Source organism: Larus michahellis, chromosome 4, assembly GCF_964199755.1.
Source record: "Larus michahellis chromosome 4, bLarMic1.1, whole genome shotgun sequence".
NCBI classification, from domain to species: domain Eukaryota; kingdom Metazoa; phylum Chordata; class Aves; order Charadriiformes; family Laridae; genus Larus; species Larus michahellis.
Genome location: NC_133899.1, coordinates 31100244 through 31119108, shown reverse-complemented (window position 1 = coordinate 31119108; position 18865 = coordinate 31100244). Strand labels below are relative to the sequence as shown.

Genomic DNA, 18865 nt, shown 5'->3' with positions numbered 1-18865 from the left:
ACAGAAGAGCACTGAAGAAAAATGACCTGGTAAGCAGTGTTGGTGCTGTTTCTTTTCATTGCATTGTTCAAATTCCTTACATTTGCTGTATTTTTCTGCTTTTGAAGAATTGAGAAACTTCACTAAGAGCAGCAAGAGGCAGTAAGAAAGCATTCTTGTTGCAATTTTGCAATAGAAATGGATAATACCATGACTGCCATCCCAGTATCCAGTACAGTGCCGCTTACTGCCAACCCATACAAATGTAAGATTCAGACTAGAAGTCGTTAAATCCTGTGCTCCTAGAGTCACATGGCAAGATGGGAATTTCATTTTGCATTTTTATGAAATGTATGCATCTCCCTCATTTCCATGAAAATGCACAACAGTCCCATAAGAAAAAAACAATTACGATGAAGGAACTCACCAAGTAAATTTGTTAAGCCTTAAGTCACGAATTTTCACCCAGCCTCCTTTCTCGTGTGCCTAACCTGCATTAGTTAGTTATTTTTTTTCACTAAACAACCACCACTCACCAAGACCACTGCCAGATATCGGTGCAGGCATAAGAAATACCCAAAAATATGCCGTAATTCTCTTACACACATGATGGAAGTAGAAAATTACAGCATCCTCTTCTGCATTACAAAACGTGAACCTAAGAATGAGTGTGCTATGATCTACTGGTGACAAATGAAGCTAATATAAAGCTTTGCAAGATTTCAGCTTTATTAACATCATTTAACTTCTCAGACCCTTAAAGGAGGGGTATTTGATGAACACAGCCGGGGGGGACAGAATAGTTTTGCTTGTGAAAGCTTGGTGTGGTAGGGAGGAGAAAAATTAGAGGACAAAGCAAATAAACCGTACAGCTTGGGAAGAGCAAAAATACGAGGCCAAAGTGGCCACTACTTTTTAACAGCTTCGCTGTTATGAGTGAGAGAACAGCATCAGCAACGGACACCACTGGAGAAGTTCCCAACGACCAGCGGGAAGGGTTGGAACAGCTGAAAAGAAATTGAGATAAAAGCATCCCAACGTCAATGAGAGCAGAAGCGCACCTACGTGAGAATATGGGAACCCAGTGAAATGCTGGAACGAGACATACTTCCTGCCTTATCAAAACTACTGTTAATGGTCTTACGATATGCTAAAACTTTGCCGTTCACACTCCTGAGGATCCAGTAGTAGCTCCACTTCCAGGAAAAAATAAAACTAACAAACACCCATAGGCACCAAGTGTAGATGGGGATTTTGGCCTCCAAACTGTGGCGACCAGATGTTGATAATAATAACATGATTTTTTACTCAGCGCACACCTTATTTATCAAGATACAACTTTCAGAAACAAGCACTGGAACAGTTCCACCAAACACACACACTATATTGTTCCCACAGTCAGTTAATTATATAGCTTAGTGGAAAAACCTCGTTAATGTTATGCAGTTTACAGAAAGTATCTACATTTATCAGTGGAACAATATCTCGTAAAAAACACTTGCCTGATTAGACGTGTCTTCCCTTTTAGAGACAAAAGAAAGCTGAATTACAAATTTTGGTTACTATCAAGCAATCATGCAGCAATCCAAAAAGAACATTCATAAGAATGAAGACAGAAGAATCAGAAATTAGCAGGACAGCACGACCGAAGATGGGATAAGCAAGGGCTTTACTTTTTATTTACAGCAAATATATTACAGTAAAAAAGCTTAACATGGCTCATATTGTGGTTGTGTAAGGATGATACATATGCTTACATCAAACAGGTTTAACTTCCTTGGCACTAACTGAACCAAATGCAAGGATTCAACACAAAAATAAGAAACAGAACATTTATTAGGCAAACTTTACATTAACTGTACACATCTGCGACTGGAGTTTCAATGCAATCCAAAGCATACAAACAAGCCATCAGGATGGCAAGAACTTTTTCAACGAACACGTTTAACCCTCAAGACAAGGCTGTCTGGCACCATTTAAAAGTTGCTATACTGAACACAGTGATTTTAAAGAAACGTCATAAATGATAAGACACTGAAAATGCACTTACCATAGTGAAGAAACACATTATTTTCCTTATTTCTTTCATTTTTTACTCCCACAATACAACAGTGTTGAAAGGCTGCATGGCAGACAAGCTGGATACAACAGCTGGAGGGTTTTGTCTTGTCAAGCAAAGTGACTTGCAGCAAGAGACATGCTTTATGCAACAAAACCGATGACACACAGCTTGTGTGGGTTCAAATAAGAAGATCTAAGAACAACAAACGTTGAAGCCTTATAAGCTCTCTTCATTATAATAAGAATCCTGAGAAAAGCAGGGTCCAAATTACTCCAAGTGAATTTAGGCTCACTTATGTACAACAAAATTGTCCAGATACATCAGCAGTAGTAAACAGAGTTAATGCAGTGTTAATCTTTTTACATTTTAATGACTAGCTATAAAAACAGAAACTAGCACGTTCTAATCTGTTTACATTTCCTGAGCTTAGTTAAATCAAGACGGAATGGACATTATAAAACTCCCGGTAAGTCACCAATAAATTAAAAATGCACATAACCACTATAGCTTAAGAAGCCTTACAATGCTCAGTGAAGCCTGCCTATCCGACACCACGGCCTTTCCTCGAGGACCCCTGTACAGAAACCACGCCGTTAACTTCACCAGCAATACTGAGATGCTATGGAATTGTAGGTCTTTATTTGATTTTTTTCCTTTCCTCTCCAAGCGCCTTTCTAGCAGACTACGCGACAGCCTTTCCTAATCAAATCTTACGAGAGCATTCAAAAACTGCAATCCTCTGCTTCCAGTGCGGGAAACAATGTTCTCAGAAACGCAATGTGCTACTGAAATTCGAGTTTACTAGCGGCGGTTATTTGGGTGGACTCTCAGCTCCTGCACATAACATCGCTACGCGGCAGCAGGTTTAGTATCCTTTGGGGGAACAAACCGATGAAAATCTACACAGAAGACTGGAGGAAAGACCCTTAGCAATATCATCTTAGGGGTTTCTTTAAGAGTCAACACCACGCATCTGAGAAAAGCACTCGACCTACGTGAGTCATACACATGTTTATTTATGCATGTTTATTTCCTGCATAGAGAATAATGTGTACCTTGGAATAAAACCCAACCTTTGAGAATATACTGAGAGTATGGGTATGTGTAATAGCGCTATTGGCAGATTAATTCAAAGCCAAATGCTCAAACTCATCTGTCTCAAAGACTTGCAGAGCATGAACTTCGACAAAACAAACTGCTTTTTAAAAAATTTCTGCTTATAGCATGATTTTGAATTTATGGTGTAGATAAAAGAGAGGTAGAAAGGTTTATCTCCTCAGTATCATTTTCTGTGCAGTATTTATAAAGTATCAGAAAAAATCTATAGTTTTTCTGTGAAAATGCCAGCTTTTCCCCTAAGAATTATACGGAATCTCTTTCCACTTAAGTGCTGCAAACTAAGTAACTGAAATCTAGTTCAGAAGAGCTCTTCTTCCCATTAGCCTCACTACATCATTTTTGCTACCGAGTTCTGCTTTTAAGAAGTCATTGCAGAAATACTCCTCTACAGGGCTCAACAGTATCTAGCAGATACAACCTACCCAACAAACTACATTTACCAGCCAAATAATATCAAGCCTGCTCCTAAAAGAAAAGCACTTGCTCTTGCTCTAGTTACACGATCCCTCTTATGCATGCTACTGGGAGGGACGGAAGAGGTATGGAAGGCCATCTGGCCCTTCCCCTCTTTGGTGACGACCACAGGTATGAGCATCATCGTCACTCTGGCTGGCAGTAGCTAGAGAGCTTCCCAAGGCAGCGTCTTTTCCTGCCATGATCCACCCTCCGCAGCGGGAGGATGGATGGTGCTGTAGTGATGAGCACTCCTCAAAAAGGGCAGGAACGACAAGCTGACCAGGAGAGACAGCGTAACAAAAAACACATTGGTAGGATAAATATGTCTCTTTCCCTGGTGTAAGACAAGCCGCAGTGCTACAGTTTTCATGATTGTCGCGAGACAAGGGAGAGAGATGAAAACATCTTGGCTCCTGCAGCTGCAGTCATCAAGAGCGTGATCCGGAGTGCAGCGCATTTCCCACTCAGCTGAGGGCCTCGGACCCAGCAGTGCCAGGGAAAGTCAGGTCAGAGGCAACAGGGTGGGATTGGGCAACAGGGGCTCCATCCCTGATCCCCGCTCTCACGGCGTTGCGAGAGCTGGTGTATCTGGCTGAGAAGGACCCGCCTGTTGACATTTCGGGGGGCACGAGGCTGGAGCTCCACCATTATTCACGTAGCAGCAACTGTTCAAGGGTGGGATTTGAGCCATGAAAGTCAGACTGCTGCATGGTGACCTTCAATTTACCCACAGAAAGTTAAATAAATTACAATAAATTAAATTCAGCCAAAGCAGATGCTAGCTTATTTATTAAAAAGCTCAGCTTTCTCTTTCTTTCAACTGCTTTTAGAGACAGGCAGCCCTCGGAAGCAGACCTTCACTCTAACTCAGTCGGACAAGAGCAGCTCCACAGGACGGGCAGGGTGACCCTCCTGCAGAAATACCAGCGGCAACAAGACCTGGCTGTCCCGAGGGACGCCCAGCAAAGGCACGTGAGCACACCATCTTCACCCACTTGCTCTCTACACTTCTTGCCTCGCCCAGGTCTTCTCCCTCCTTCCACACAAACCGCACCGGACTCGCAGTGGAAGATGATTCTCCACTGCCAACTATTCGCCTTCTATTGTCATATCTTTTCAAAAATCCATGAATTGATTAACATAAAGAAGTCTTTACTTGATTTCAGAGAAACCGATACTGCCCTGCAAATATATAACTTGTCATTAATTTTTGATAGGCCTGGGTAAGGAAGCTTGTATACAATAACAGGGTCATGTTTACAATACAGGTTGGAAAGGTTTTCTTTCTTTCTTTCTTTCTTTCGGTTATAGCATTATGAGACAACTAATGCTACTGGACTCAAATAATCAACAGGCAAACTTCTCGTTTTCACCTGTCCTCCTATCTGTCCTTCAATCTGCTCCCTTTCAACAGCATGCCTAAAAGCAGAGTCACATAAATAAGAGATGTGTTGCTTTCAGCCACGCATGCTTTATACACAGTCTATTTTGTCTCTTTTCTTTTGTCCTCTGGAAACATTACTCCCATTAATTTCATCCTTAAACTATGATCCACCAAAATAAAAAAAAAAATAAAATTCAAGTACAAACCCAAACTTTATTGCTGGGTTACGGGTCAATGTAAACTGACCAGAGTCAATGCCAACCTAAAATTCGCTTTACAAAAGTAAGGATTGTTCGATTACATTTGCCGACCATAGACAGCTTCTTTCACTATTCATACAGTTTGAAGACTGAAGATTTGCTGGGAACAAGACACAGTCCATGTCCGTTGGAAGTAAAGGGAACTAATAGCCATCATCATCGTCCATATCACAGCCATAATCTGAAACACACACAAAGACAAAGACATATAAAAATGCAAGTATTTCAGGTAGCTGGAAGATACGACAAAAGTATTCCTACTTTCAGGTTGTTTTCCTGCTGTGTAACTGGATGGTAAGTTTTGCCTTAAGCAAGCAGTTTAAAAAAATCAAATATTTTCTTAGGGCTAAATAAAAAGTTCTTGCATGTACTTTCCTCAATGAAATAAAATTATTTGCAAGCATGTATGTGCAAATATCTCTTCTCACTTGTCACTGGAGCCTCATTTAGGAATACTTGGCACATGGATATGTGAAACACTTGGTTTAATTTAGAGGTTAAGGTGATCAAGCGTGATTGTCAGATGTAATTTGGAACACGGTGGCTGATAAGCAGCAGCGTACACTTACAAGTAGGCACGGTTCTCACTAGACATAGCCACCAAGAAAAAAGCTGCCTTGTTTATATTATTCATGGATTTATAAGCTGAAACTGCAAGGGTTCAGAGATAGCCCAGGGTTCCCATCAACATCAAAGCAGTCGTGCAACGAATCCTGACCAACACATCTGACTCAGATCTCCCGTATCTACTTTCTCCTAGAAGAACAACTTAAAATTTTGCCCATTTTTTTAATCTAGTTTTGTCTTATGCAATGCTGAGTAGAAAGACTGTGGGATGTGTGTGTCAGAAGGCATGTCTGTGTGTTTCTAATGCACCAGTTTCTCTTCTGTGTGCTTCTGAATGCAGTGAAACAGATATTTTCTGTTGCATAGTTGAACCTAAGGATAGCTATTACCTACAAGCATTCAGTAAAGTTCACCTTTGTATTCCAAATCCAATACAGTGCAACATTTCATCCAAAGAGTCGAGCAAATGCTCGGAAGCAGAATTAAGTGTAATGTATAATAATTTGTGTAGAATGGGTGAAGTTCACCATCTGTAATTCCTGCAGTTACTCCAGGCAGACAGGTCTAAAACCCACGAAGAAAGCAGTTAGAAAGGAGTTATTTGTTCTGCTAAGCAGCTCTGCGCACCTGTGTTTGAATTCTGGGAATACTCCTTTCCTTCTATAATTTTTTTTTTAAACTCTTGATTTTTCAGCTGTTGTCCAGACGAGACAGGGAGTAGCGGAATGTTCTCAGAAGGGTTTAAAAATAGTAACATTTACAAAGAAAAAAAGCCCAGTGACCTTTATTCTATTTTTGTGGGGGGTTTATTAATAAACATAGACCCACCCTCCCCAACATGGGTGCCTTTTCTTGGGAACATTATTCTAATAATAAATGCAGGCAACAAACTGTTTTTCCTACGGTTTGGCAATTATTTTCCAGTGGAGAAATCAATTTAAAAGCAACAGACACTTTTGTGAAATGTATACATATTGTCCTGGAAAGCTAAATTGATAGTACTGGAAGGATTTTTGCAGTAAATAACATTTCAGTAGGAAACTTATTTCCATCTTGCTTTTTCACAACCCATAATTAGCAGCTCTCTTTTTAGAAATATTTTTGTATATTTTCAAAGCTTAACTTCTAAGGGGAAGTTTTTAATAAAGGATAAATGTGGATGTGTCCAGCTAGGAGAAACCGCAGCAGAGAGGATACTGCCTTTTCCTGTCAGCAAAGAAACCTAATTAAATGAGTGGCTTTGCTGGGTAACCCAAAGAAATTAGCACGCATCTGTGGACCATACAGCACACCATACGCTATCAATGCAATTTCTGTACTTGGTGAAGAACTCTTTCCTCCTAGCACTTTCCCCAGAAATAGAGCGTGACAATTCATAGAATCACAGAATGGTTCGGGTTGGAGGGGACCTTAAAGATCACCTAGTTCCAACCCCCCTGCCATGGGCAGGGACACCTCCCACTAGACCAGGCTGCTCAAAGCCACGTCCCCAGGGCTAATGGACAACCTGGATGTTGCTGCAGCCCCAGCTGAAGAGGCAAGCAGGAGTAGGGAGGCAACGAGCCCAAAGCGCTGCTGACGGAGAGGTTACTGACCCCGTAATTCCTCAAATCCACATTAATAAACCTAATTCTGAGGAAGGCATAACATCAGTTTGTTCCTGGGAAGCCCTCTTAGCCTAAAGCTCGACATGCAAAGTCTTCTCAGGAGGAGCCTCTAAGAAGGTCAGGTTTCGGACAAGGGTGACTCCAGGCTTTCCCACAGGAACGTACAATGCCAGAAAGGCAGTAGGCGTTCCGCACAGGACCAGCAGCCGGAGGACAGGGACAAGCAGGGGAACCCTGTCTGACCTCAACCCTGCGACAATGAACCCCACAGCACCGGTAGATGGCAATTCGGACAGCATCCAAGCTTACAGCATCCCAGCTTACCATTTCCTCCCATTAACTGCAAGGCGCTCATGCAGTGATCATCATCTTCTTCTATTTCTTCCTCTTCCACCTCTTCATCGGGGTTGTAAGCTACTGGGCCACTCTCCACTAGCACAGCTGCTGGTTTTTCTAAGTCAGGGGCTTCTGCTTGTGCATTTGGAAAGGTCACCTGCAAAAAAGAAGAGGGGAGAGTAGAGCAGCCCTTCCTTTTGGTTCAGTATTTGTACAAAATGTCAGCAGCTTCCACATAGGGAAGCTCACATCCAGTGCTAGAGGCTTAGCTCTTCCAGGGGATAGGAAAGTTGCTCAGTGAAATGTTGCCCAAATGAAAGTCAAGAAGAAACACCCACAGTTTTCACATAATTCATCTCCAGGTAAGCGAAATTTCCAGAGATCTTAACAGCAGAACAAGGATCCTCTTGCAAGCACAAGGTAAGGCGAAATCTGTGAGCAAAGGCTCTTCGGCAGAGCTCTGTGGGAAAATTTACAACCTTTTCCTCATTGTCCTCAACTCACAGCAAGCCTATTACACAATAACAATGTTATTGACACTTTAATGATAGCAAAACTGTACCCTTCAAATCAGTAAAACCCCAACATGTATTAGTTTTGACAGCTCTGGTTGGATTTATTTGGAGGCACAATGAGCTGTGGAACAAATAGCACTCTTTAGACAGCACTTAATGTGATGGCAGAGCACTAGGTTGATAATACACGCCAGCACCTGTAACATGACCTATGAAATTCACCAGAATAACGATCCCCAAACACTAAGTTGGGAATTCATCACTGATGAGACCCGTTCCATATGTGCACCTCCCCAGCTGCTCCAAGGTTAGGCAGGACACAGCAGGAGGGAGAGAAAGGACAACACCGCAAGGAGACAGAGGTGAATTCTGAGGTAATACCATCTTCAGTTCACTAATGACTGATCTGCGAATGGGGCAGGAACCAGCAACACGATCTGCCCCTGCACAACCTGGGCCCTGGCCTGGCACCCTGGTGGTCTCATTTCCATGGTGTGCTCAGTCTAGGGCTCCATCTTCTCTCATCCAGGGAAGAAACATCACAGGGGCTTTATCTCCACCAGTTTTGTAACAGGGCACTTTTACCCTCCATCCTGTCCTTGGACTATCTGGGGTTTGTACACCAGAGCCTGTGGCACAAAAAGGACATCCCACTTGTGACAACTTGAAGAACATTAAAGATTAACTATTAATGCTTTGTCATGTAAGCAATTTCAAGATGGGAATGCTTAACAGTACCTGTCACTAGTCAGCAGTTATCAGCATGGAGAGTCATCTCCCCTACTAGGAGAGATGGAAAAGGCTGCGACCACTTCCTTCGGAAGGCCAGTGGTAAGGCGCTCCTAACAAAGAAAAGCCCAAAGGAGACCACGAAACCCCAACTCCTTTGGTCCCTACCACAAGAAAAGTCCTACAGTGCTTTAGGTTTCAAATTAGAATACTCAGCTATGTACTATTGCATCTTCTCCAGTTTCATTGGCAGTAAGTTCTGATTCAACACTGTAATTTATTTTTTTTATTTATTTATAAATGTATTTACTTGGGATGCGGTAACTCTCAGAATCCCTGTAACTCCAGGCACTTTAGAGATACACCATAAGAGAAAGTCCCTGTACCAAAAAGCTGACAGCCTAATGATTCAAACATCAAAGCTGTTCCGTTAACTTGTTATATACCGTGCCAGTCAACCTAAAGAATCTCCCTTAGTTTTCCAAAGTCACCTAAGGGTTTGCTCCAATAGCTCATTAATAGGGCAAAAGACACCCATTAATTTTAATAGAAAATCAAGTATTTCAGTATTCGGATCACTCAAAGACAGGTTTTCATGATTTTTTAATGCTCAAGTTAATCATATTATTTAGAGGAACTTCCCTCCAGTTTATTTTATATTTCCTACCACTGCTTTTGCCTCTAGAGTGATCAAATTGAGTCCATCTAGGGTTTTGGTATAAGCTGAAATAGACACAACAGTTTGAGACGAATCGGCATCATAACACATATCAATTTATATGCTTAAAAGTATCCATCTGCTCTGAAAAAATGGGTGACTATAAAGGAGCTACAATTGAGTCATTATTTTTTAAAATTGCACCATGCTAATTAAAATTTGACCTTCTTCTAATTATCACGTCCACTTCCACACTGCTATACTTCTAAAAATGTGCAGAGTTTTCTAATGAGCATAGCATAAGAAGTGAAAATGTATTTCCCCAGGCAGGATATCAAACTGTTTCTGAAAATCAACGGGTTTCAGTCATTTTAAAAATACGGCAGTCAAACAACGCCTTTAAATAGAACTTCCTGAATTCACTTCCAGACATCCTGGACTGCAGTTTGGCATCTGTCTATGTATGGATGGGCAACTGTCAAAGCCTGTTAAACTACTCAAGGTAACTGGTTTGCTTGCAAAGGGAACGTCAGCGTCACGTGTTCATGGGAAAGAGAAGAAGAACAACTATTTGGAATAGCATTTTTAGATACGCAGTAGAGAGTTATTTTATCATACACAAAATGCATATGCCTACTCTGTACAGTGTGAAAATAATAGTGAAAGAAAGCCGTTATTGCCACGACTGATAATAATCACGATGCCTTTGGCAGAAAATGCAGGTGCACAAAGCCACCCAAGGAGGGTTTCTGGCGGTGGCCAGTTAGTAGCACTGGCTTTTCTCTGGCACTGTGGTATTTTCAAACTAAACAAACAAACCAGCCAAAGAGTAAGCCATGCTATATAGGGTAAGCTGTCACTTTGTGTTTCCTCACCGGTCTCCCGCAGAAGCCCAGCCCTTCCCTTGGGTCAGCGCTGGCTGCCCAGAAGCGGCGTTTTGCATCATCCCCCTTCTCCCTGGGGACAGTCCAAGTGCTGAGAAACAGGCATGAGCTCTGCCCTCTCCTACTCCTCCTGCCCACTTGTGTGATATGCGTCTTTTTAGATGCTTGCAGGGAGTTTTCTCTTTTTTTTTTTTTGCTGTCTAACCAGGCATTAGGAGGCTGTGCTACTATTACTGATGGATAAGCAAGGGCAAATCTTGGTTAGAAAACAGGCAACCTCAGCTTTGCAGTGTTTGCAGTAACCAGGTCCTGGTCTGATCAGAGAGACAAGACTCTAATTTCTTTTGCCCGTATCTACCACATAACCAGAGCTGGGCTGAGAAAGGCTTGTGGGAATTTCCAGACTCAAACTGTTGCACTAGGAGAAGCGCTGGACTTTACATACCTCTTCAGTGGCAGCCTTTTTAGCAAGCTGTGTTGAAATCAAGGGTCTTAATCTGCAAAGAAGGAAAGAAGAAATGGTGAACATCAGAAGTTACACCGCGCAGAAGAAGGGTTTGACACAGAGTATTCACTCTCCAGTGAAAGCACTTTGCTAGGGTTATGTCGTGCAATTACTTTTTTAAAGATATCAGCTAAAGAGCAGAACGCCACAATAATTAATACACACATTCCCTTCTAAGCGTCTGCCCCAGTTCAGCATAATAAGAAAAGATGCCTGTCAACAAGCACAGGAGCAAAACCTCTTCTCAAACTGCCACCCCAGCTCAGACCGAAGGTCTTTGAAATAGGTGGTTTTGTCACCTATTACAAAAGTCAAAAAGACTCAACTGATTTTTTTGGAAGAACACAGATGTGGCAAAAATGAGCCACACTGTGAATTACCCAGCACCGCTCTGCAACTGCTTCCCTGTATTTGATGATATACGGAGGATACCAGTACGATTATACAGGCAGGATATCATAGTCATCGCAGGCGAAATTCTAACCTCCAGCTACAGAAATCATCATCAAAAACAAGGGAGCCTGCATAATTTGAATGAGAAATGACACAACTTGAACATAAACATTCCTACAAATTCTGCATCAGATACGATAAAGACCCGCATATTTGGGGAGAAAAGGTGGATCAGTATTACGTTAGAGCTAAGTGTTAAATATTGTTCTTTCTGAAAAACATTTCATAGCCTGTTCTTTCCTTACTGCCATGAAGGCTGTTCTCAATCCATCATTTAGTGCTGCTCTCTGGTCTCTCCTCCTCATCTAGATGTATCTCGTCACGAAGAGGATGACTTGCTTTCTACTGAAACACTGCTCAGACAGCTCCTCAAGTACGTCTTTTAACTAAGTCTAGGCAAACAACTTAATGAATACCAATTTATGTCTCCAGAGATACAGTCTTTTATGATAAGCAGTACCTTTCTTCTCATTTTTCTATTAGTCATTCCTCCCTGTTAACACACAAATACTGGTTGTTTTCCTACTTATTTATTTATTTCAAATAATCAGCAGGAGGAAACAAAACCCCAGAGAACAAGCAGGGGAGACTCAGATCATTATCTCTGATGGAGAAGACTATTAAAATACAAGATACTGGCTAAGCTCCAAAAAGATTCAGAAATTGGTCATCTCCGAAATGCTTTGCAAGATCCAAAAAGCATTTCGGCAACCAAAGTAGTCCAAGGTGCCTCCTTACAGTAGATCTAAACAAAAAGAAGCCATGGGAATGCTGCAGGAGCTGTACCACTGAAGGATCCAGAACACATTGTTCTGCTACAGACACTTCTTGTCATATTTCGTAATTATCAAAAATGTCAAGAAAGAGATACTCTTGACCCACATAAACTATCTATTACTTACAAATCCTCATGGACTTCTGGGCTTAGAGAGAATGTATCTGAAGGCATGAGCACACTCTTCCCTATGCATCTTGTCTTCTCTTTCCTTTATCTAACCTGAATTGTAGAGTTTTCATGGAATCATAGAATAGTTTGGGTTGGAAGGGATGTTTAAAGGTCATCTAGTCCACCTCCCCTGCAATAAGAAGGGACATCTTCAACTAGATCAGGTTGCTCAAAGCCCCATCCAGCCTGACCTTGAATGTTTCCAGGGATGGGGTATCTACCACCTTTCTGGGCGACCTGTGCCAGTGTTTCACCACCCTCATCGTAAAAAACTTCTTCCTTATTTCCTAAAAGTTGAGACTACCTACCTACTGTCAATCAGCGTTTTCCAAAAGTCAACCTGTTTAGATGCTTACAAACGTGGATGCAGCAATGTCAAAAGGTTATGTAGCTGGAGGATGCTAATTACCAAACAGGTTGTCTTTCATTGACACGACTGAAAAAAAACCAACAGGGGTAAGAAATGAAGGACTTTTATTTTCAACCAGTAGTGGTGATTACTGCAATTAACATTGTACCAAAGATAGCACCTATTTCCTCCTGCTACCAAAAGACATCAGACCTCCCTGGAGCACCCTGAAATCTTTCCTCCCCCCAATTAAAATCAAGCTGTTGAGTAAGACTCACGAGGTAATCAGAAACTGCTGACATTTCTTCTAGAGCAAATTATACATGCGCTCACACAGTGAAGAAAACAATCACAGCTATAGGAAGCAAAGAGTAAACATTCCAGTTTCATTTTAATTAAAATGGTCCCCTAACGAAAATAAAAAGATTCACGCTTATGAAAAGCCTATTTGCAAACTTTAGCGCTAAATCCAAGAGCCCTTCTATACCATTTTTCAGCAGCGAGTGATTCTCACACCCAAACTGAAATTAAAGCTGTATCTCTGTTCCACGATAATTGCTCACAAAGCATACATCTTCACTTCATTACTAGAAATATAGCGCTGCCATTCAATTTGGGCAATACAGTTTCCCTCTCAGCACAATACCTAACGTACCCCAAAGCAGCGGGTCGGATTCTGCTGCTGCTCTGGCTGTCGGGTACCTGCTGCAGCGTGGACCTGGAGGCATCACTCACTCTGTGGGCTGAACAGCCCAGCTCGCTGCCCCTCCGTACTACGTGCTACCTACAAACACTAGCAACGAAAACTGAAAAAAGGTAAAATTATCACAAAGAGAGACAAAAACTTATTTCATCCCCCCCCCCATAATGTCTTTGATTAAAATAATATAAAAGTTATAAATATATAAAATGAGGAAATAATTTCTCTCCCTTGGCTCTCCTTATGCCTATGAAGAACCCCACTATTTCTGTACAAAACCATTTAGGAAGGTTTTATAGTGGGGTTTTGTTTTGTTTCTTAAATGCCCTGACCTCCTTAAACCAGAGCAGCTGCTGCCACACCAGCCATATGGAGCAATAATTTACTGGCTGCCATGGCTACAGATACGGGCTCCTTCTGCTGTCTGGCTGCACCACAGAGGGTGGAAAAAAGTGTCTTCATAGAAGAGCACAACTGCTTTCAAGGGTGGGAGAGGTCTGCGCATTAATGATCAAAAAAGCAGCTTGAAAAAACATGTAACTAAAGCCTCTTATCCAATTTTTAACGTGCATTGCTCAACCTCATCTGTAGAAGGCTATCAAGAAGCACACGTGCACATACACACAATATGTGCAAATTCCCGTCCATCAAAGTCCAGTTTGAATTCAGGGTTGCCAAGTTCCACAAATAACAACAATGATGTGCTGCATTAAGATACGATCCCATATATGCTAAAGCACCAACAGCCTCCATTGAAAAGGTAATGGTGCAACTGGTCTTCCCAAGTGTTTCAGTAGCTGGTCCCTCTTTAAGATGTTTTCTAGTTTGGGTGACTTTCATTATGAACTTTGCAAATTAATACAGTACCTTTGTGGGAGGGAGTAACAAACCAAGCAACTTTCTGAACAGCAATGGGATCCGTAAAAGGCGAAAAAAACCCGATTTCACACAGCCCCAAGTGTTATATCCACATTTCAAACTACTTCAAAAATTATGCATATTTACAAATGCTCATGTCAGCCAACGCACATAACACTGGAAGCAGATAATCTTGACATGTTTGTGACGAAAACTAATGGCACGGTACATAGCATCAGAGGCTGCTCCCTGCCGAATCCGCTCTGCTCTCAGTTGAGATGTGCATGATAACATCTAGTTTTGTCCTCCAGCTTAAGCAATTTAAAAGAAGATTCAATATAATAGCTCCTGACAGGGCTGGAGATCACACAGACTGAACTTTCAAAGTGAGCAAATTCTCTGAAAAACAAGCTGGCTGTGACAAACAACTGTTTTTATTTTGCTTATTATTTAATAACAAAAGATTACACAGCACAGTACATAAAATAGAAAGAGCACTGTGAGACAATAAAACCACCTCACTTGCACTGGACTTTTTGCCCACAGAAAAGGTTTACAATACCACAACAATCTCCTCAGTGTAATTCAGAAACTCACCCAAAGCTCTGTTTCTCACTGAATTTTAGTCTACCCAAGTAGGGAACATCTTATTGCTGCCTACCGCCCATACTAATTTTATACGTAGACGGTCCCAGAATAGGCGATGGAAAGCAGAGATACAAGAGAGCCCGCAGCCACAAGCCTGCAGTGTAATTATGCAGGTCATCTAAGACAAATGCCCATAAAACCTATATAACCCTACCGCAGGCCTTTCATATGTATGCCACTTCAGTGACAGAAAAAGCTATTGAGAAACAATTTGGTGAGAGACTGGTCGTGCTCTCCACGCTGGCTGAGATCCTCCTTCCACCTGAGGCCAGATGGTTTTGCCTCAGGAGGTCAGTTTACCAGACATCTGCATGAGAAGGAAATTAATATAAATGTTTACCCCGGCTAAAAGTGCCCTTTAATTAGGTACTGTCAATGTTATCCTTACCGGAAAGCTGGGAATTACCTCTGTGCGAGGACTTAATGCTCTTGTTGGAAATACAACAGCGTCAGGAGATACCAACCCACCGTTCTGCCATTAGGTCAGGACAAAGGGGTGACCCTCCTGGACCTGGACCACTGCTCTTTTCCAGAGGGCGAAACAGAGACTGCAATCACGACCATGACCCTGGAGCACTTTGGGATTTATACATCCAGCTGCGGACCCCACTGTCTTCCACATCTCTTTCTGGCTGAGACGTGGGTGCTCACAAGAGCCGTTCCCTTCCGTAGAGAGGAAACTGAGGCACATGGCCAAGGCCATGGCAGGTTGTGACACCGACAAATGGCTGCCCAATGCCCTGAGGACAGGGCTGAGGTGTAAGGGTGTGCTGTGGCACACCAGAGGAAGTCCAGATACAACCACAGACAACATCACACTCTGCAAAAAGACAAAACGCCTCTGATGCTCACACCTTGAAACCGCGTGTGCCTGAATGTGAGGCAGGCAGCTATTTTTGGCTTTCTGAAGGCCAGGCTGACCAGCCTTTCGCCCAGCCCAGCTCACCATCAGCATGAAAGCTCCAGGGAGTTCCCCTGAACCACTCTCCACAGTGACAGGGCTGCAGAGACACCAGCCAACGACCAAAAGACACCAACTGAAGGGCACATCCACATTGCAATGAGCTCAGCTCACGCACAGCAAGGTCCCTTGGACCTGGCTAATCCTGGTGCTGCCAGCTGCACAAATGTGACTGACAGAGGAGCAGGGAGGGTCTAAACCCTGCTAGATGCTACCAGGCACCTGGGCAGAAAGACTAGGATGAGTTGAGCAGTGTCTTGAACCAGCTACTTCAAGCTCTGCTCCAACATGCCTGCGTGAACTCCACCAACTAAACCAACACAGCCAATATTCTCCTGTTTCCGAACAAGCAACGCTACAGAAAGAGGCATTTCATGCAGAAAAAAGCAAAAGATGAAGTGACAACAAAAACTAGAGTGAAATGAGAAATTGTTCCCACTTCTGATTCCCACTCAGTCCCTCTTTCATGCTGGATCAGAGGAGCTTCGCTTTCATCAGCGCAGCATCAGACAACGCAGCGCCGAGAACATCTTCAGCGCTAATGAGATTGGCCTCTTATAGCTAATGCCCAGGCTTAAGTTTCTAGGGACCAAAACTCACAGGAGTAAACTAGCAAAAAATAAGAATCTCTATCATTCACTAAAGGATATATTTATCAGTGAGGAATTACGTACCTACGCCAGTCACCAATATGCTTTGAAAAGCAGGAACTTTGCTAACAAATCATGAACGATACACCTATTTCAGGCTTTTCAGAGAGGGGCAGAGGCCATGATACCTGACTTCAATAACCCAACTCAGAGCGGGCAACATTTTTCTGCAAAGCTGCAGCATGCATTCCTCAATTAGATGCTGTAAAGTAGCAACTTGCTGTTTTTTCCACGGACTAAACCAAAAGATTTTCAACAGCAAAAATGAAAAGAATGAAATCTAAGGCCACCTTATTGGCTTCCAAACGAAATTATGCTACCGCAGCAGATCCAAAACAATCTCTGCAGATATCTGCTTCTAAAGGAAATTGCTGCAGACCATGGGAAATTACAATTGCTCCAGGACAAGAAAGGCTGACTGATCTAATATTTCTGGTTGACACACCTTCTTCCTGGGTTTGTCAATAAAGATACTGATGAGCTCATCTCTCCACAGGTCAGGAAAATATTAGTTGAAAATATGCTATTCCTTTCACCGTGGAAATTTTTCCGGATGAAATGATGGCAGCAAGGCAAATCTGCACCTTGCTGGGAAAAGCTACTTAAAATAAGGAAGCTATGAAGCATTTTAATGAAAGTAAATGAGTAATCACAATGGTCTCAGCTAAGCAAGTCTAATGGCAGTGTCCCTTTTAAAACATGGGCGTGAGACAACTCATGTGGTGACAATCGAAATACGTCTTGTAGTGCAGTCTTTCAAATGGCAACAGTGCAGAATGCATCCGTTCCGGCAGAAAGCACCATTAACAGGAGACAAGGCAAATATAAATAATTTTTAAATCATGCTTGGAACTATAGTAACAGAAATGAAATTTAAAAAGTTAAATGAACACATTATCATCTCAACAGAAGGATTATGCTATTGAAAAGGTCTCAGCAGTAGCACTGCTGCCTGTTTCTGGTGCAGATATATTTTTCTAGACTCAAACAAGGAGGATCATAGATACTTGCTTTTGGACAGGTGTTTTGTTCAATCTCAGCCTCACAAAAACAGCTAATAAGGCAAAAGGTGAAAAGAAAAGCATCTTAGTAACCCACAGACTCTGAGAACAATCCACTGAGATCTTCCCCAGTGACATTACAAGGACAAAAGTCACACCAGGCAAAATGCTATTTCACCTCTTCCACCACATCTGATAGCATATACCACTGTGCAAATTAAGTTTCTCTCATCCGATTATACAGCCAAAACTAGTATTTCAAAATTCAGGTAACTCCAGATTCATACAAGTAATCCATGAAGGAATAAAGATGGATTACAGATTTTTTTTTTTCTTGTGTCTGGTCTATTATACATTAAAGAGCAATTTCACTGCCAGCCATCTGGAAATCAATGTATTCCAAGCTTTATTTTATGATTACCAACATTCCCCTTCGTAACTCATTTCTAATTATAAGCAATAAATCATTCCTTCTTGCTTGTAATTTATAACAGCCAATTAAGGCAAACCTCTTATTTAAATAGCAAATCTAGCTTTAAAACATCACATATTTTGAGGTATGCACAGAACATCTAATCAAGCAGCCGAATGGTGGAATGATGATTTAACATGGCTTTTGCAGACACCGAGGAGACAAATGTGGAAGAACCCGCTCTCCCCTGTGCCCCAGGTACACCAGGACTTTTCAAAACCAAAAGCAGAGGTCTCATCTGCCTGATTTAATACAGAATAGACTGACATGCAGCAATACGTGAGCCAGGACACACCTCAGGGAAGTCTGGTGTCAAGGCTTCCCTTTACTCTATCGGGAAATGAATAAAGAGGCTGTAACAGAAGAAGAAGTTGTAGCCTGGTCTAGTAAGAAGTTCTGGAGCTTTTCTAATTTCATTTTAGATATTAATAGTGAAAGAACACATCTCTAAATTTAATACTTAAAAAAAACCACTCAAGCAGCTTTTCCCGGGCATGGATTTGCATTCGAGAAACAGCCTGGCCTCCTCCTCCTCCTCCCCAGCTGAGGGACACCACCACCACGCATCGCCCAGGCGCTCACCCTCTCGGCTGCTCTCTGTCATACAAGGTTTTGCAGGTATTACCCTATAGCACGGCGCTTGGCATGGGCATGATACTCGCTCAGATCCCTCCTCCCCATCCCTCACGGCCAAGAGAGGATCAGGCAGAACAAAGAAGTGAGACGGTCCACAAAGGAAAGGTGTCACCAAATAAATCCAGATTAT

The 18865-nt window shown here is 42.2% G+C and overlaps 1 protein-coding gene across 2 annotated transcripts in view; it reads right to left on the bottom strand.

Annotated features, from left to right (window-relative positions):
• Positions 1–1631: 1631 nt before the first annotated feature.
• BRF1 (BRF1 general transcription factor IIIB subunit) overlaps positions 1632–18865 on the bottom strand; it is a 179263-nt gene continuing 162029 nt past the window's right edge. For both annotated transcript variants that reach the window (XM_074583779.1, XM_074583781.1), the window contains exons 16-18: positions 11002–11053; positions 7759–7927; positions 1632–5441 (exon numbers count right to left, since the gene is read on the bottom strand). In XM_074583779.1, coding sequence (XP_074439880.1) covers positions 5404–5441; positions 7759–7927; positions 11002–11053 — 259 coding nt within the window. In that variant the 3' untranslated portion in view covers positions 1632–5403. The remainder of the gene's footprint in view (positions 5442–7758; positions 7928–11001; positions 11054–18865) is intronic.